This window comes from Thalia democratica, chromosome 2, assembly GCF_965202585.1.
Source record: "Thalia democratica chromosome 2, ktThaDemo2.hap1.1, whole genome shotgun sequence".
NCBI lineage: Eukaryota > Metazoa > Chordata > Thaliacea > Salpida > Salpidae > Thalia > Thalia democratica.
Window position 1 is genome coordinate 26,152,039 of NC_139166.1, and position 20,977 is coordinate 26,173,015.

Consider the following 20,977-nt stretch of genomic DNA (forward strand, 5'->3'; position numbering starts at 1 on the left):
GTTATTAAATTTTTTATAGTTTTATTAAACACTAGATAGAAATTTATTTAATTTTTAGTTTATTGTTAAAGTGGTTTGAAAAGTATTAGATATCTACAAGATCTTCAAGTGTTTTATAGTTTACTCAAAAAAATTTGATTACTTACTTCTTAGTTGCTTTTGTACTAAAGATTTATAAAGTTCACTATACTGTTAAAGATTAAAAAAACAGTTTTTGTTAATTTTTTACAGATGAATAATAGTAGTAATTTAAGTATAATTCTGGGAGATTGCCTACCAACAACTTATGATGTTGCTCATTTTTAACATTTGTTCTAACCCAAAATCACAGAAGATGAAAAATTGTGTTAAGGCGTATGCAACAGCTCTCATTTTACAGTGGACCAAAGCATTTGGTGAAGAATATGTTCTAAAAATAAAACAAGTACAATCAAAGTTGTTAACTGTAGTAAATAATTACTTTAGTAAAGTGTATAAGGAGCAGACCCGAGATAAATCAGGTGTCAAAAAGAGTTTGAGGCAGCTCAACAAAGAATGGAGACAATCTAATATATTTACAGGTAGACATAAAAACGTACCTCTAGTTGTTGACAAGTTGTTTGACATAGGCAAAAACATGGATACTCTTACTGGAGATGAGGCATGTTTTTATACTGATCAACTAAGTTCCCGTTGTGGCTGTATAAGTGAAGATGTTGATTTGAAATATGTAACTGAAAAGCAAACTGAGTTAGAATTAGCACAAGCAGCTCTGAAGCGAGACATGTGTGAGTCATACATTTTGGAAGTTGATGTTGAACCTTCATTTTCCAGTTCAAATGATGGTAGAAGTACTATCATTAGCACTAATCGTTCTGGATTAGTGCGTTTAACTAAAAACCACTCACATTTTGCTGTCCAGTGTTGTCTTTCTAATCGTCCTTCAGTTCGAACAGTTAGAAATTTTACTGATACTATAAAAAACACATTGTGTGAAATTTCAGTAAAATGTAATTTATCACTAGAAGCATCTAGGCTTGCGTTTAAAACCGCTTGTGGCTCATTTTATGGTCATAATTATTTTTTATCTAAAGATGAAGCCATCCAAAATCAATCTGAATTAGATTTAAGAACTTCTTTGTCGACTTCATCATCTTCTCCTTTATCAATAAAACCTCCCAAACGTAGTAGACTGTCTTCTTTCACCTTGTCTGAAGCTGCTAAAAACCTTCCGCAAACTACTGAAGAATGGAAGATCTATGAGTTTGTTCTTCCAAGCACACGCACCTTAACAGATCACAAGCAGTTTAAGGCTGTACAACATGAAAATCAAGCAGCAATGGCTAATATACATACCACTACCACATCATTTAAATCTTTAAAGGTAAGTAAGAAGTTTGTTTAAAATATTAAAGTAACTGTTACTTTTAGAATAAAAAACTTTAAATAGAGCTATGCTTATTAAATTTTTAAAAAGTGCTATTTTATCGAAAATATTTACATATTTTGTGTGATTATGACATCATAATGTAACAAAAACAGTTGAAATGTCTTTAAATGTTTGCCTATAACTGTAAACTTTAATTTAAGATAAAAAATATAAGTATAGGACATGTATAAGTGACTTTATTACTATTTAAGTCAAAAATAATGAAAATAAGTGATTTTTGGGGTCAAAATCAATTTTTGGGTTCGGAATTTTTTTTTTTTAATATTAAATTCTTCTTAATGATGCTAAAACACATCTAAATCAAAAAGAAAAATATAAATTTTACAACATGACCAAAAAAATGTGGTATATTCCCTACCCCTATTTTAAAACTTAAATGTAAGATAAGATTCCAAGTTTGAATTAATAATTTTCATTTTATAAATTTTTATCAAATAAAATAGTATGTATTTGTTTATTTAACAGCTGATATGGGCAAAATGTGGCCGGCGATCCCCAAGCCAGTGGAGACAAGTTCCAAAAGGTTTTCTGGATTGAAGCAGTGAAAGAGGCTCATAAGGTACTGTGGCATCAGAAAAACAACTGGGGTAATGTGAGTTGTTTGTCTGTTTGAATTTAAATATTTATGTTAGACTTCTAAATAAGATTAAATAACTGGGCTAGAGTTAGTTGTTCAGCTATTTGTAGTAAAAACTAAATGTCATACTAAATGATAGTGGCCACTTAAACAACTTTTTGACTGTATGTATGGAGTTATTTTTAGTATATAATAAACATTGGGGTTTATTTTAGTTGATGATAATTTGTATGAAAAACTTTTAGTTATTTGTTCTTTATAATAAATGTTATGGGGTAAGGTGAGTTGTTGCACTGTTTGTACAGAGTTGTTTGTAATTTAAATAAATATTTCTGGTAATTAGAGTGGGTGAACATTTGTCTGTAGTTATTTGTGGTTTGTAATAGTCAATAACTATTGTATCCTTTTTAATTTTTAATTGTTGTGATTGTAATTTAATTGTTGTAGCTAGTGTTGCGCGCTCTGGCTAACCAATTCTCTTTTTTGTTGTTTATCAGCAGACTTGACACACCCGGATTGTGCACCCAACAGTGTTGCGCGGAACTTAGAGACGGAAACCAGTTGCTTCAGATCGAATCACCTTTTGCTCAAATTTCCTATTGCTCGAATTGCTTCTGCTTGGGTTGAATCTACAAAACTTTAAACATATGAAATGACAACGCGTGATAGCGTCCTAGCGGGAACACAGCTACCTTTAATGTTATAGAATTTAATCTGAAACTCTGCATGAAATGTTGAAGTACGAGTGATAAGTTTATACAAGGCAATTTATTTTGCTCCACACCCCTTATGACTCTTTATGTGTTGACACTTGTGTAAACCCATGTAATGTTAGGCTTGTTCGAAAAAGTACAAAAAAGTTATTTATTTCTAAGAACGCTAGAATTAAAAGATATTACGTAACAATGAATAAGTTTTGTTGTTTTTTGAAGACACTTTTTTATATGGCAGATTTGAATGATAGGGCTTGAGTTGACATTATATGTATTGAAAGTAACATGTTAAGGCTTCAGAGAACTGCTATCTTGTAAATACTGTTTATCTCTCTTTATTATCTTTAATTGAAGTTTACATTTCTAATTTGTTTAATAATAAAATTTAGTAAAAATTAGTTGTTTAAAATATACTAGTGATTTATTTAGTATATTAGTGGTAGTTTAAGTTATCTGTATTTATATATAATTGTTTAAAATTGTTAGATCCTGTTAAATGTTCATATTATTATTAGTATTTGTTATTGTTATTGATTCCATATATTTATATTCCCTATGTTGATATGCATATTTGATATTCTGATATTCTAATATTGCCTAATATTGTAAGTAACAGTATTTTAAGATGATCTCAAGTTACTCAGAGGCAGTATCTGTTCCGTTGTGGCTGCCAGGCCCCGCAAACGGACACCCAGAAAACATTCATTAAAAATAAGTATAAACAAATCACAATTTAACTCAAAAACATTTATATTCATTAAATTAAACATTTTACGTAGTCAGTAGTAACAACAAGTTATGCAAATTTTTGTAACATAAAATTGTATGATTTCGATTTTTGAAGCTACAGCTTCCATTAGGATCAATATTGCATGCAGCTTTTTGTCAAATTAAAAGCTTTAACGCGCTAAATGTTACAATTTTAATGTATTTAATTTGTTTAATCTTTATGACACTAACAACGCTAGAGAATATATACATGTTAAAATTATCTCTCAGGAGTGCATAACTAAGTTTAAATGAATACTTAAAGCTAAGAAAGCAGAGTCTTTTTAAGCTGAAATAAAAGCAATTTTTTCGCATATAAAGTATACGTTTCTTGTAGATTTAAAATTAACCTGAGAACACTAAATACCCTGATTGTGTTAGACCACGGGCGTTGCCCACCCCTAAATTAGACTAATGTTTTATAAACTAGTTATTTATTTATTTATTTTTATATACTAATAAATTATTTCGAAAACAGAAAAATTATATAAATCAAAAAGTAAAATTTAACAATGCGGGTTTCTGTAAGTGATAAATCAGACGAAGGTATTGATTGGGAAAAGATCCTCCCTGACCTACATCACAACCTTGACGTATTCTTTGAGAAAAAATCTATCTTCAAAAGTGATAGGGATGTTCTCAGTTTAATCTCTTATGTTGAATATATTTTATTTAATTTTACAAATTTTAAAACTCCTGCACAATATCATAGCTGTAAAGATAAAATGTATCAATACGTTTCCAATAGGTATCATAAATCTTTCTCATACTTTGCAAGCTCAAGTTCTTCCACTGATCTGAAGACTATAATAGACAGAGTAAATGGGAGTAGGTATATCTGTGGAGTTGTTGTGAAACAAAAAAAAAAACCAAATGACAGATTCCTTCTTATCCTTACCCCTAGCAAAAAATTAAATTTTGCCAAGGGGAAGGAGGACTTTCATGACTATGAAGATAAAAAAGTCACAGCAGCTCGTGAATTAAAGGAGGAAATGGGCATTTGTCTTTCAAAAGATGATATTTTGCAACTTGAAGATTATATAGAGATAAGAGTACCATACCACGACAATCATTCTTTAGTTAGATTGTATTTTTATCTTCTTCCAGAAAAAAAAGTTGTTCATCTCGATCACCAACGCAAAGGCGAAGTCAAAGAGTTAAAGTGGGTGTATGCTGACAAACTTGACATGCTTGCAGATCCTAAATTTAAAAAATTTAAGGGGAACAAAATTTCTTATCTTTTGCATCTAACTTGCAAACTTCATTCTTCTAAGATGAAAATATTCTAAGTTACTGAACAATTACTGATCGTGATACCTTGACTCTGACTTTCTCTTCTGATTGAATATAAGTTTAACCTCAAAAGAGCTGATTTCGATTGTTAAAAGCTTGTTTTTTTTTTGAACATTTTATAAAAAAATATTTATTATTAATTTTATAGGTACTTTTATACAGACTAAATATAATTATCTTACATAATTTTATTTTCCTCCTCAAAACAAAATTTTGATCGAATTATTTAAAGATTTTAATTATAACAAAAAAGTATTGATTTTTGTTTGATGTTTATATATAATTTTTTATAATCAAAATGAGGTTTATATCTTTAGGTAAAAACTTTAATTTACCAAAGATGTTTATGTTTGTTTATAACTACTTAGTTACTAATTAATTTTTGTTTACTTTAAGATTTTATTTAGTTAAACAAAACTGTACAGATGAATTTGATTCAGGTAATACATTGTTTTATTGATAGTATCATAAAATATTTTATTTGTAAATAATATTTTGTAAATAATTTGCATCCAGTGAAACTTACAACAAGCGCACAAGATAATAGTAAATAAAATAATAGAAATATATATTTTTTCTACAAACAGAAATGACAACCATGGCCCAAACCACAGCTAACAACTTCCTAGTACTCCAAGTCAATTGATGACGTCACGGTTGAAATCAATCGAGCGGAACTGATGGTCACCACGTTTAAGGTGGCGCTGTTAAGCTCAGTTGCCACGCAACCGAATGTCACCAGGGTTGGAAGGGTGACTCCCGTCAAACTCGGACCCCTTGCTTCCGGTTGGTGTGAAATGTTATTAAGATTAAATGTTTTAAATTAGCTTTATGAAATTTTTTATCTTTTTCATGAAAATAAATAAGATTTGTTAAAGAAAAAGTTAGTTACATTTGAATTAAAATGACTAAATTATGTTTTTAAATAGATAATATTTTTTATGTTGAAAGAGTACTAGAAAATTGAGTTTGAATAGTTTTACTTGGTGTTTTAAGTATCGGTACTCATATGAACATCAACAATTTAGTTAGGCTGAAATTTTCTGATTTATTAAATGTTTAAAAGTTAATGAGATCATAAAAGCACCTTAACTTTAGTTTTTATTATTTACCAACTTGTTTTAATCGTGTTATGTTTTACTATTTAAAGCACAACTATTACTTTGCTTGAAGCAATTATATTGAGCATTTAAAATATTTTCATATTATAAAATTTCTTGCGCAATGGAAGTAACTGAAATATTTTGACGAAAATGTAACTATTGCGGTCAATACCTTCTTAATAAATTTTATGTTCCTACCGCTAGGTAGTAATGGTCAATGAGATTAAATGGTCATCTCATATTGGGATGGGAGACTTACCACGAGTACCAGGTGCTGATCTACAAGGCGGATAGCGAGTACCCGCAAAAGAAGGTGGTTCCCCGAATCGGAGAAGTCACTTACTACAAAGTGGAACCTTTTGACGCAGGTTGGTGTGGCAAAATTATACCTGATGATTATAACTGTAAGGTAGAAACTTTTCAAAGACAACTTTTTTCGAAATTGCTTATGCGAAACAAGCTGCATGCAAACATTGTAACAGTATTCCATCAAAAAATAAAATAAAATAAAGACTTTTTTAGGTACTTTTTGCGTAACTTTGAGTGACGCTTTAAAAAGTTAGTAGCTAGTCTAGTTTTAAATTTTATTTGTTTCTTCGTTGAATGTTTCTTATGTTTTCTCTTCTTAAAAATTTAAATGTATAGTTGTATAATTTAAATACAATTATCAAATGCAGATATTGTTTTGATACTTAAGCCTAACTAATTAATTTTGTTATAAAATATTTTTAAAGTTAAATGCAATTTATAGTTGAGTTGTAATATACGTATTAGGTTCTAAAACGCTGTTAAAACAGCAAACGATTTCCGTAAGAATTCTTAACAAATTACTTTTTTTAATTTCACCCACCAATTTCCTGTCAGTTGTACGTTGTTATGTGAACGGCTTGGGAGATTTCGTAGATGTGTACTCCGTGCAGTTCCAAACGCGCGGTAGGTATAGTTGTGTAGTTTTAAAATGAAAACTAAAGTTACACTAAATGAAATAAAAACACACCGAATATATAATTTTTTTTTGTTATAATTAGTGTGTAACAAAAATTTATAAACAACAGTAGTCAAATGTACCAAAAACTCTATTCTGCACAATTCATCTAGAGATAACTTTGTTTTTAGTTGTTAAAAAACATCACAACTTCACAGACCCAGTATTGGGAACATCATCACCAACTATGCGACCGCCAACCTCAAACATCCCTGAAGAATTCCTCCAACTCAGGATGGTCAACGTGGGATCACAAAGCGCCAAGATGCTTATATTTGCCGGAGAGTCGATCAGGAGCTTTGAAATTTCGGTGTCAAGATTCACTGATTACGGGAATCGATCACGATGCACAAGATAAATGACGTCACAATTGTAAAGATTGATTTCGCCATGCAAGGTGTGTTTTAGTTTCTCGTATACTTGCTTACTGTCATGTTTTATACAAAATTTAGTATGTTACGTCTAAATCAGGGTTTCCAAAACTTTTTTGCAAATGGTCCCCTTTTAAGAAATTGAAAAAGGCATGGCCCCCTTCAACAATATTACTCTCAAAAACTACCATAAAAACTTTTAAGACCTTTTTTTGCTCTTTATCTGCAACTCGAGAGTATCTAGTGTAAGTTTTTAATTATGACCTCATAGCTCCCTTGTGGCTCCTTTACTGCTCATGACCCTCTTTCTTATCTGTCATGGCCCACTTTGGGAAACCCTGGTCTAAATAGTGCATTTTAAGAATTGTAAATCTTTAATAGTTATAGATCAATTTTTTTTTTGTTATTTTGTACTTTTTGTATATTTTTTTAATTTGTTTTTATTAATAAAGATTGACGTTTATATTTCAAAAGCTAAACTAATGATATTAAAAATCTTGTTATAGTTTTGATGTAAGTTAAACGGACTGCATTATTTTCAGACGCAAAATACTAGGTAATTGTGTTCGCAAATCACGAGTTTAAGCAAAACGGAAATGATATTGCTATGAAAACAATCAGTTTTTATGCTAAGAAAGGTAAATTCTCAATTATATATCAAAATGTATTACATGCATATAAGCTTTACACAAGCTGGTGTTTTAATCAAAGTAGTTTAAAGCTGATTGTATATAATAATAGCAGTAAATTTAAAACAAAACCATCAGTTTAGGTCATACTTTATAAAATAAAGTATACACAAATTCTCAATAACAGTATACTTTCGTCTACTGCATACAAAAGCAAAACAAACAAATATACGTCGAAGGTTGAAACTTGATAAAAGTCAAATTACCATACTAATTTATTTTTACTTAAACCTGACAATAACCCAGACGTGTCCGCAACCATCAAAAAATTATGATCAACTTCACCACCCCCCTCCCAACAACGAAGCAAACCGAGCAGCCGAACTACTCGATTATCCCATAGATGATGCGAATTGACCACACGTCCGCGGACATAATGATCGTGTCAGTGCAGTTGGTGAAGAGTTACGAGTTGTATTTTTAAAGTGAGGACAGTAGCAACCCGCAAGTGATGTTAATGGTCGAGACGACGAGTAAGGCTTCTGGTATGAAGATAATTGAGCCCCTGCAATCTGGTAATTTTTTTTTGATAAAGTATTTAATTTTACTGTAATTATAAATACTGATAAACCTTTGCAAAAAAGATCATTTTATTTTGAACTTGTTTTAAGTAGTATTAATTTTTTTTTGATCTTTTAATTTACGTTTTTATTTTTAACTTTGTTTTTGAGTTTTAGTTATATTTTTTTGTTTGAAATTTTGTAATCTCTGCATTTTTGCTAATTTTTTGCTATTATTCAAACATTTAATACTTTTTTTAATTAAATTTACTTTTGTATTTAAATTGCAAAACTATGTTACTTATATTACTGTAATTAAGAACATTTCTATCTTACAGGAGAAAATTACACCGTTCAAGTATTTAGATTCGATGATATTGGTATGAACAGTAAAGTTGTCTTCAAAGAATGGGTCAGCTTCGTTACAATGGGTACTTATTCGTTTATTTCTTTGACATTGTAATATATTAAAAGATTTTATAGAAAGTAATAATGTTTATAATATTAAAGTAACCTGAGCTTAGAAAACAAATTTAACTACCGACGAACCGGATTCCATGGCAACAACTGAAATGTACGGTTTCCATGGTACAGCTGAACGCAGTCCTGCTGCTGATATTCGGCAGTGAGGACATTCGTGAGTTCCAGGTCAACCTGCTGAACGACCGGGGCGGCGACCAGAACTTAACCAGCGCGAACGACACTGTGGTGTTGATGCAACCGCTTGTTTCTGGTGATTTGAGCTTTATTGATTTTTATAATTTTCATTTTACTTAACTCTATTTAATAAAGTACTAGGCAATGAGTTAGGGAACATTTTTATTACCACCATTTGTTTCTGATGAATGGAATTTAGAAATAATATTTGTTATCAATATTTACAAAATTACAAAAAAGTTTTTTTAAATGTAACTTAGTTAATGAGATTTTAATTAAGAGAACCGTTTGTACTAAATTTATCAATTAAATGATAGTATTATAATCTAAACAGGGTTGCCACTCGGTCAGGAAAAGTCAGGAAATCAAGAAAAGTCAGGAAAAATTTAAAAAAATGACAAAAGTCAGGAAAAAATAGAGGGTTTTGAAAAAAAGTCAGGAAATTTGATAAAATAAAAAAAAAAAGTCAGATTTTGTCAGTTTAAATTTACAAAATTTATTGTATTTCAAAGCCTTCAAAAGGTAAAAGTTAATTAAAAGTCTTTTAAAATCAGAAAAAAAATCCAACATTTTCCTAGAAATTTACAAAAATACTTAACTTTATTTCCAATGCTTTCATCTGGTATAAATTAGTAAAATATCCGATACAAAACTGCAAAAAATTTCTATTAACATATTGAACAAGTACCCTACTTGAACAAGCAGATTTTGTAAGCTTTTTAGTATTGATGATCTGTAGTAAGGACACTTTCATAGTGAAACTGTGATATATACACAAAAGTTTATCTAGCATAATTTTAGAATCAAAGCGTTTTTTGTTTAAGTAAATAATTTAGTTCTTTACAACTAAGCAGCTAGTTTAGTATTTTATGTAACAATTTAATGTGTATACTTTACCTCTTTATAATTTTTTCAAAGTTGTTTAAATTTATAAAATAAGTTATAAAAGAGGTATATGCCAAGATTAAGTTTACTTATTATTTGTAATTTTTGTAGAATAACTTAAGTTTTTGAAGTAAATAAGAGTATATTTATTTATTAAAAAATTTTATACTAGATGATAAGAGTAAATATTTTGTAAATGAAAGTAAAACTAAATGAGTGCCAAAAGAAAAGTAATGAAGCCCACAAGTTGTGGCTTGATTTAGAGAAAACATTCTCTTCAACAAGTGTAGGGGAAGCAGATGAGAGCGATTTAAATAAAAAAATGAGGCAAATGATTTTAACTGCTAAGAAAATGAATCGGAATGCAGTTCAGATGAAGGAAACCATATCTTCATTAGATGAAGAGGTTGAAGTGCTAATAAAAAAACGGAGAAAATAAATTTTAGTACATACATTTAAAAAACAGAATTTTATTAAGCTCTTTATTGTTTTAATGTTTTAACTGTAAAAGTCCGTTATTGTTCCATTGTTTGAGTTGTAAAAGTTCCTTATTGATTTAAGGTTTTAATTGTAAAAGTTCCTTCTTCTTTCAGACAAGCTGTGTTTATAAGGTAATAATACAAGTATTTTGCTGATAGAGCTGTTTATTTCAAACATCAATCATACTTGAGTGATGTACTGGAAGTTTGATAGAATTCAGCAAAAAACTGTTGTTTTTAACCTTAATTAAAATTAGATTGAAAGCTTTATATAGTTTCAAGTGTTAGATTATGTATTTGAGACTAAGTTTAATTTAAGAGTTTGATTTAGAAAAGTCAGGAAAATTTTTGTAAAAAGTCAGGAAAAAGTCAGGAAATTTTTCTAAGCTTGATCAGTGGCAACCATGTCTAAATGATCATCTTTAAAAATGATACAGTAAGCTTATAAAGTGTACACATTTTACTCCTGCTGACAAGTTATTAAAGAGTGTTTATATTAACAGGAACCGATTACACTGCAATTATATTTGGAAATGACAAAGACGGAGATGGATTAAAACTAGCTGAAATTTCATTCAATACGGAAGGTAAAAGATTAAATGTGTATTTTAGTTGTTAGATACATTTAGATTTTTCTGTATGTAACTTAGAGGTGGTCATAAACTTTGGGCGAAACGAAAATAGCTGTTTAAATCGCTATTAAAAGCTTAAAATGAAAATCTCTAACAAGAATGCGGAATGTTAGTTGTACAATATAAAAGTTAAAAACGATATAGTAATATTAATTGAAGTTTTCAAGAAGACTATACAATATTTTTTTATTTTTTTTTAAAACAACAAAGGAGAAAGAAGGAACTTCACCACCGAAGCGACGGCGACAACTGAGTCTGACGTCACGACAACAGACTTCAGTTCGACTGTAAGCGATTATGACGTGACAACGAAATCTGATGACGTCATAACCAAAAGAGAGTTTGTTTACGTAAGCGCTGACGTCATAAACCTCACGGAGAACTCAGCCAAAGTGAGGATCGAGAGCAGCTCGAGTGTGACGTCATACAGAGTTGAGGTCAGGATGAAAGGAGAAATGCAGTTCCAGGAGTTTGATAAGGTCGGTGACGTCACGACCTTGAATATGAGCCCCCTGATCAGCAATTGGTATTCAAAGAAATCTTATTTATTATTTAGCTGAATAAAATATTGTTTAACATAAACATTAAAACATTCATTAAAAATAAGTATAAAAAAATCACAATTTAACTCAAAAACATTTATATTCATTAAATCAAACATTTAACGTAGTCAATAGTAACAACAAGTTATGCAAATTTTTGTAACATAAAATGGTATGATTTTGGTTTCTGAAGCTACAGCTTCCATTAGGATCAATTTTGCATGCAGCTTTTTGTCAAATAAAAGCTTTAACGCGCTAAATGTTACAATTTTAATGGTTTTTTTTATTTTAATCTTTACGACACTAACAACGCTAGAGAATACATACATGTCGAAATTATCTCTCAGGAGTGCATCACTAAGTTTAGATGAATACTTAAAGCTAATAAAGCAGAAAGCTTAAAGTCTTTTTAAGCGGAAATTAAAACTTTTTTTTTTGCGTATAAGTATACGTTTCTGTAGATTTACAGAAGCCTGCTTTTATCTAATAAGATAGTCAGTAACTTTACCTAATTGGTAATTGCTGTGGTATCACGAAGATAACCTGATCATTTCTAACACGATCATTTCTAACCCGGTCATTTCTAACCTGATCATTTCTAACCCGATCACTTCCAACCCGATCACTTCTAACCCGATTACTTCCAACCCAATCATTTCTAACCCGATCATTTTTAACCCTTATAGCCTGATTCATCTAACCCATTTTACTAGTTATTTTATTTAAATTTTTTTATTTGAATTTAAAAAAAATTCAAAAATTCAAAATTTTAATTTTTTTAATATTGCACAAATTAGGTTTGTTGTATACTTTTAAGTAAAATTAGTATTTTTGCATTTTTAGTTTGTGCTTTCCATAAGGAGCTTACTGAACTCTATTTCTTTGACTTTTATAGCTTAGGTGTCTTAACACTCCTCCTTTTATACCTTTAAATAAAAAAAAATTCAATTCCTCAAATTCTTTAGCATGAAATTTCATTCCTACTCAAAAAATCCATTAATTTATCTTTGATACAATGCAAGAAGAGTTTATTCTAATGTGGGCAAAGGACAATTAAAAAAAGTTGTAGTAACATAAACAATCTTTATTAAATATTTTTCTTTTATTTTATAGATCTCTGTTCAAAAAAAGAAATCCATTTCAGCACCAAATGCATAATTTTGTAAAAGGCTATAGAAACAAATTTTAATATAGACACCACACCATTTCTTAATTATAAGCAAATGCTTTTTATAAATTGAAATTGCTTAGTAGAATAGAATATAAACGTTTTGTATCAAATAAGTCACATATAAATAAAGATAAAATCTACTTATGATTAAAATTAATAATTTAATTAGTAAAATTATTTTATATAATTTTAAGTCCTTTTTTTAATATATGTATAGTTTCATCTTTTGTTTTCATATTCATAAATAAAGTTTTTTCATATTCATAAATTTTCATATTCATAAATGATAACATAAACAAATTTTTAAAAGTTGGAAAGTCCCCAGTCCGCTTTTAACGAGAAGCAATATCAAAAAACAGCCATTATTAAGTATGTTTGATACCTCTCGTATCTTTACGCACCTTTTCTGTGGACACAATGTGCGTAAACAAGCGAGAGGTTACTGTATAATGATCGCTAAATAATCTAAAGTTTTTGTGTTTTTGGAAACCTGTGAAGTAATAACTTATAAAATAATGCATGCAGTCAAAATTATCTTTCAGTTTAAATGTAGAGTTAGCTTTCAAAGTAAACTAATCTTTGCAAAAAAATTAAACAACTTTGATTTAAGTTTACTTGATTAAGTTAAGAAACTATTAGTAGTTTACCAAATTTTAAACTTATAAACTTTTGATTTATTATGTGGTATTTTGTTAATTCTATAGTTTGATTATATTAGCAGCGTCTTTCTTCTTTAAATAATAAACAATATTTAAATGTTTTCGATAGATATTTACTTGACCTGTATTCTAGATGTGCTTTGGACTGTAGGTTTTAAATTTAGTGGTTAGTCAATAAACTTAAATTTTTGATTTCTTTTTTACAACTGTCTATACCTTAATTCCAATAATGTTTGTTTTAATTGTATCGATTATGCTTTGGCAAAGCTACAAAAAAATTGATAAAAGAACAATGAAATACAAAACGGTTGCAAAAATGTGCAGAACCAAACTCTAAAAGTCAGGATATGTATATCCGGTTGATGTTTGTACAAGAAGGAAATTTATTCATGAATTTTTGTAGTTTGTTTCAATTCTGACATTCTGGTATGTTTTAAATGAATTTAGTAAAAGTAACCTTGAACTTTATTTTGATGTAAAAGTGCATGATTCAGACAATTTTGCTGACTGTTGCACTCAAGTTATTGAAATAATTTACTAAGTTGTCTCAACATGTGTTGCTAAATTTTGCAGAGAAGGTTTTTGTTGAAAATAATTTAGAAGCTAATTCTGTAATGAAATATTGTGCAGCTATGTTTGGTTTTGTTGAAACTCACTGATTGTTGAAAGAGTTGACGTTAAAGTTGCTTATTATGAATTTAAAACCAAATTAAAAAAAAAACCTTCTACTTCAAATTTATTGATTCAATTTTTATGATTATTTTATTGTAAACAGACTCAGACTTTACAATGAAGGCAATCTTCTATTTGAAAGATGGAAGCTTAGAATTAAAAGAAGTTAAATTCCAGTCTAAGAGTAAGCTATTATAAAAATCATTCAACAACCCATGTAAAAGAGACTTAATAACTAGATAAACAAACTTGTAGACAACACGTAAACTGACTTTTTTGTTAGTATATAACAAACTCTTGTTTCTTTACTGTATTTTTATTGTTTTAGGATAACTTGTACTAACAATTTGATTTTAAGCATGTACTTGAAACTATCTAGGAAATACTATTTAAAAATTTATTCGAAAGTAAACCAAACAAAAAATCTTAAATTTCCCAGAAGTGTCCACAGCACAACCAACCACCTACCAGCCACAATTCAGGACGACCAGACCACCCAAGTGTCAGAGCTGTTGACGTCATGTTTGCGTCATCGGTGCTTCCCCAGTCATCAGGCAACGATTTACAATGTTTCAGAAAGTGAACGTGTTCGGATTCACATCATTGCCATCTGGTGAGTAATTAAAAAAATAAAATTTTAATAGTTATTATATTTTTCCCTATAAACTAAAAAAGTTGACGAAGATCAAGAAGGTTTACATGTTCTGATTCAGATCGCTGCCTTCTGATAGAATTAGTATAATAATTCTCTTAATTTAACAGTTACTAAATTCATAATATACTTTGTTTTATTTGTATATAGAAGCTTTTTTTTCTTTTTATTTTCTAAAAACTTGCATCGAAGCTAATATTTAAGCAAATTAATAGATCTTTCTAAACATTTAAATGCATAAACTTGAGGCACTTTCAATTAAAACTTCCAACATATTTCGTAAAAAATTCCTATTCTTGATATATTTGTAATTTGACATTAATTACAGGTTCTCAGTGCAATGTCGACACTGTAGCTGAATTTTTCGACGAAAGTTTCCAGAGAAAAACAATAGTGTTTAACACTCTTGAAGGTAAATTAACGTTTGAATAATATTTTTTATTCTTTATTTGTTGTTATTAAAACACTATCGTTAATTTTTTTTTGACACTTAAATGTTGGTAGATTTGTTATTATTTTTTATTAAGAAAATGAATACTTCATTAAGTTTCTGTCAAATGACCAAACTTACACATTAAATAATTAAACATTTTTCAATGAAGTATGTTTCAGCCTGTTTATGTAATTATAGGTAAGAAACATCACCGTACAAGTGATCGCGTCAGAGGAAGCCGACGTCGTTGTATTCACTATCGATGACGTCACGTCGTTTGACGTGATGCTGTACAAAGATGACGTCACCTTGCCGAGCGTTATGTCGTTTAGGAGGTTAACTCCGATCGTTAAAAGACACTTTTTCCATTAAGACCTGGTGAGTAAATTATATATATATATATACATTACTATTCAATTCGAAATAAAAATTTTAAAATCTAACAAAATAAATTATCATTGAACAAATTTGATTTTAATTAAGCCACTTATTAGTAATTTTTCCATTTAAGGAGTAATAGTATTCACAGTTGAAGTCTCAATTATGTTTGTTTGTTTCTTGAACTAACACTTGTAATATTTGAAAGTTTTTTGTTTGAGTTAATTAAAAAAAACCATTAGATTGTAATAACTAACAAACTCATAGTTGTAACTAATTTCATAAAAGGCTAAAAATAGGCTTTTGGGTTTTACTTTTCAATTTATTTAATATTTTTTTCTTTTATTGGTTTTTTATGATAACTAGTTTTTATAAAATTCAAAGATCGGTTACTAATAGTAAAATCACTTAAAAACGTTACCACTTTTTTGTTCTAGTAAAACTATTGATTTGAAAGTTTGGTTTTATAAGAAACACTTAAAAATAATCTTAGCAAAGCAAAGCACAAAAAAAAAAATTTTTTAATTGTAAAAGATTATAAAATCTGAAAAAATACAAGTAAAAATACCAACGCATAGTTTAAATTCTCGTTAAAAATTTTATATTGCCAAAAGACTTTTGTATGCGATGTTTTATGTAATTAAGGACGAATTATAGGTTACATGAAATACATGAAAGTTTTGTTTAGTTTTTAGTAAAGCCGCGAATTTAATGAGTTTTAAAAACTTAATTCAGTGTAAACATCCGGTAGTGAGGTTTTATTAAAATTTGTTAATTATTTGATAGCTTCTATACCAATATTGTTTAATTATGGTTATAAATCAGATAGTTGACTTCGTATTCAATAACTTTCTTTTGACAATTTTTTTACCATACCTAGCTGATGTATCGTCAACATTTTACTTAAATGAACCACAGTGAAATATTTTAACAAAATTACTTAATTACACATTTGTCAACTTTTGGAACAAGACGTTTTTTTAATAAGTTAGTCTTATAGAAAACTTCCGATGAATTATAAACTGTACTTAATATAAGACCCAAGCTAAATCTTCCAACAAATATTTAAGTAACAAAGTTTTAGTTTTGTATATCCATGAATATTAGTATCGCTAACGGGGCTTATGCTACTTATACAATGTAAGGGGCCTGGTTTATAACTCAACGTGCGCCTTAATTTGTAAAAAAGATGTCTCCAAGCTAACGCTTAAACTATATTTGGTAAATAATCTAATACGACTTACTTACTGTTTACTAAACGTTTAATAAATAAATTACTTATACTACTGTTAAACGTAATTTTGAGTCTGTGATAATGAATGTATTTACAATGAAATTGCGAAACAAAACGGTGATAAAAATACTCTACAACATAAAGCCAATAAATCAAATTATTAATTAAAAAACAAACTAAAATACATGAATCGAAGAAGCTGAAAACTAAGTGTTCGTTTAAACTAAACTCATAAAGCAATCTAAAAGGGAACTAAATTCAATAAACAAGATCAAAACCATTTATAAGCTAAGAGCAGCGAAAAACCGCAATGGCTTAAAAAGCTCACTGTCAAACAGTAAAACTCTAAAAAGCCGATTTTAAGTGCGATTTTTTACTTTAAAGTCATTTTGAGAGAAAAGAAGGAAGTAAATAAGATAACAATTAACGCGAGAGCGGTACATTAGCACAAACTAAAAAAAAAAAACACCTTAACTAAACCACAAACTATTAAAGGTTCTCGGGACACAATATTCGTGCGAGCTGACTTGAGAGACGGAAACGTGTTTATGAGCAAGAGGAGTTCATCTTTCGAATCAAAAAAAGCCATGTTCACTCAGCAGGAGACTACACAACCGGAACAAGCCACAAAACCTACTAGTTTGTAATTGAATATATTTATAAGTTAGTGTAAAAAGTTGTTTCTAGATACTTACAAAGCTGTCTGTTGTAATCTTTTTAAGATTATCTACAAATTTACAATCCTGGACTAATTGGTTGGTGAAAGTTAAACAAAAGTATTTATTCTAAATAGACAAAAATTTTTTAGCTATATTGTTAGTTAACTGTTAATAATGACTAACAGCTGAAGAACCTACTACTCAACAATCTACAACCACCCAACTCCTCCAACTGTTCGAACCCTTCATATCAACGCTTCCTCAACTGCCCTTTTATCAGTCTACTCCTCCGCAAACTTCCAAAGCTTCCAAGTTGAGTACTATCTGGGTGATTTCCCTGTTGTGGTCAGGAAGTCTGTGCTTCCAAGGCAGGGTCAGCCAGTTCGTGCTCGAACCCCTATTGCCAGGTTTGACAGTTGTTTTTTTTAGTTACTATCTTATAAATGAAGAAAAATAGTTTTGACGAGCTGCAAACAGTTTTATAAGTAATTTTAGTTTTTTTTTTAGTTTGAAAATTTCATTTTTAAGGTTTAGTTAAAACAAACTTTTACTGCATGTATTACAAAAAGTTTTCCACTATCAAAAACTTATTACTTTCGTATAATTATTTATCACATGCACACGCTTTCGTTAAAACTAAACTTATATCAACGAAAAACTTTTAGGAACAACCTACAAGCTAAAGGTGTACGCTATGGATAACGAAACCTACATCAGAGAGCTCGACTTCGTCACAAACGGCGATGACGTCATACAAACAACTCAAAAACAGCAAACCACGCCGTCTAGTGGTCAATTGGCGGTGCAGGTCACCTAACTGGTGCAAGACGGCGCCAGACTTGTCATTTTCTCCTCGGATGACATATGATGTCATGCTGTTTGAAGATGGTAGCTACTTTACCAACAGGAGGTTTGTTAGCAGAGGACTTGTTACAATGGTTTCGTTCGACGCGCTGTCGGCAGGTGAGACAATTGTTATGTACTTTAGTGTTAAATGTTTAAATTAAATAAAAGAGTTGATTATTGAATAATTTTTAGCCTTTTCACAAGTACAATAAAAAAAAATTGTTTAATTACTTTGTATCGCAACTTGAAAATTGTTTAAAGTTTATACAAGAGTAAATTACTTTGTAACCTATGGATATAAGTACCTTTAATATTAAACTTTTTTATTAAATGCTTATATTCAATGATACTTAGGGCTACTCTATTAAAAACTAGGCATGACATGAGTTAACATATTTTATATAAAGAACAATTACAACACATAAAATATATAAAGAACATCAAGTTTAGAAAACACTTTAAATGCGGTCAAAACATTTACACAAGATTTAATCTACCCAGAATATACTTTCAGAATGTATAAAACGAAATAAGATTTAAATACTTATAATGTAAATAAGAAATACTTATAAAAATAAAACTAATAAAAAACTTTTTTTAAAACACAAGAAAACAATATAAATGTATATTCTTCATTATCATGTTTACTGCAGCAGGCTGTGGCTAGAATCTCTCCGTCTGTCTGTTGTATCAGCTTATATAAAACATTGCATAACTCAATGTTGCATCAGGGTTTCTGGTATGCACTTTATTTTCTTCTTTTGTCAACTGTATTAAACTTGCATCAGTATAAAACTTGACCTTGCGAGCTTTCTCTTTACGCTTGAATGAACTTTTAGCTCACAACTTCCAACCAAATCTAAATAGTAATCAAGTGCAACTTGATATCCTGTTACAGCTTAAACAGTTTTTATCCAGGAACGAAGTACACTGTTGAAGTGAAAAGCCTCCTCAGGGACGGGTCGGTTTCCATGACAACCGAAACCAGGTTCATTACTTTAATGACCGAAGTACATAACCTGATGACGTCACTACAAACACGATGGATGTTAGGTAGTTGAAACTGAATAGTAACAAGAATTTATGAAATTACTTCAACATTAAGACTATCATTAGTTATTTACCATGCATAAAAATACTTTAATGCTGATTGATTTGAACATTTTTTTCTATCGTTTAAAGTTTTTTTTGTTATTTATAAGTTATTTTAATCTTATTAACTTTGACCAACAAAAATAATTTATAAATTAGAATTATCGTTTTTGATTTTTTATCTAATATATTTTAAAATCAGATAAATGTCAAATTTTCATTTCTCAGGTTCTTCGTCGACGTCACAAGTGTGGGAGAAAACGACGCGGACCTGATGATATTCGGCGGAAATGACGTCACCAGGGTTGCAATGCTCGTCTATGACGTCAAAGACGATCCCATGAGGGCTTTCTCCCGACAGGAGAGAGTGAGGGTGCTGCAGGGACAGAACTTCGTTGATAAGACAATCCTGCAACTGAAATCTGGTGGGTATATAATTTTAATTTCTCAGCAAAAAACTTCGGCGAAAGTCTGCAGAGCAAAAGCCTGGACTCTCGTATGCCGTGAGACAAAGCTCAAGTTTAACAAAAGAGGTGATCATACCTTCGGTTGAGGATGACTGATGAGTCCTAATAAGGACGGTACCGGTTTCAGTCTACCGAAACTGTGGTCTGATGATCGAATTGGTATGATCAACCCTTTTGTTAAACTTAATTTTAATTTCTGTTAAACAATGCAAAAAAAGTATTTTATAACAACTTACAGTATTCTTAGTCATTGTTTAAGTCGAACTCCGAGAATACACCAAGTGTTAGATAACTTAATTAGATAATCGTTTATATGCAGTTATATTATTTGTAAACCAAAATGTATGACTATTTTTAGTTTAAAGACGTCAAAATCAACAACTATTAACTTAGTACTACTTGTACTTAAATACTATTTGTACTTTAAATTAATGCTTAAACTTTTTAATAAAATACCTAATTGATAATCAATTAGTCTATTACATGGTTGCTACTTTAAAAGCAAACATTTCTGAGTTACATCAAGCCAATCTAAGTTTATTAAAATTAAATAGTCACTGAGAAATTTTATTAATAACTTTAGTTTATTCTTTTTTTAATATTTTATAAACTAATATTCTTTAACGATAAATTAATACTATCTGATTTGAATTAAACTGTGATAAAAGTTTTACATTAGTATTAAATAACTTTTCAGATTCTTCGTAGACGTCCGAGTTTGGGAGAAAACAATCTGATAATATTAGGCGGAAGTTCTCCTAATGCAAGGGTCGGTAGGCAGTTTGTGCTCGCGGGCTGCAGTTTTAGTTTTATTGACATTAAAATAATTCATTAGTTTTAGTTTTAATCACACTTATAAAAAAGTTTTTATTCTGTTTATTATTTAAATGACTTTTAGCTACACATAGAATGCTTATTAAAATTATACATATTTAAAATGTTTAGAAACATTATAATACAAAGCAATGACCAAACTAAATTATAAATCTTTAATAATTTTCATTTAAAATTAATATACACAATAATTTTAGACATTTTAAACACAATTTTCAAAACCTTATTAAAATAATTAAGCTTTATTATTATACTTA

The 20,977-nt window shown here is 29.4% G+C and overlaps 1 protein-coding gene and 1 long non-coding RNA gene across 12 annotated transcripts; both read left to right on the top strand.

Moving 5' to 3' along the window:
- Nucleotides 1-240: 240 nt before the first annotated feature.
- LOC145849564 (uncharacterized) lies at nt 241-19,283 on the top strand. Of its 11 annotated transcripts, none has more exons than XM_082954518.1 (11): nt 7,228-7,265; nt 7,782-7,877; nt 8,175-8,443; nt 8,767-8,859; nt 8,939-9,161; nt 10,953-11,036; nt 11,292-11,607; nt 14,229-14,309; nt 14,565-14,738; nt 15,106-15,189; nt 15,409-15,584. In XM_082954518.1, coding segments are annotated over exons 5-8 (549 nt in total). In that variant the 5' UTR covers nt 7,228-7,265; nt 7,782-7,877; nt 8,175-8,443; nt 8,767-8,859; nt 8,939-9,013; the 3' UTR covers nt 14,230-14,309; nt 14,565-14,738; nt 15,106-15,189; nt 15,409-15,584. The 11 variants fall into 11 exon arrangements, with proteins under 11 accessions (XP_082810652.1, XP_082810641.1, XP_082810642.1 ...); XM_082954519.1 differs by having other exon boundaries at nt 14,568-14,738; XM_082954521.1 differs by having other exon boundaries at nt 11,292-11,560.
- Nucleotides 19,246-20,977, top strand: LOC145849568 (uncharacterized). Its single transcript, XR_014372364.1, has 3 exons — nt 19,246-19,380; nt 19,648-19,844; nt 20,584-20,977. It is a non-coding gene; the product is annotated as an uncharacterized LOC145849568 (long non-coding RNA).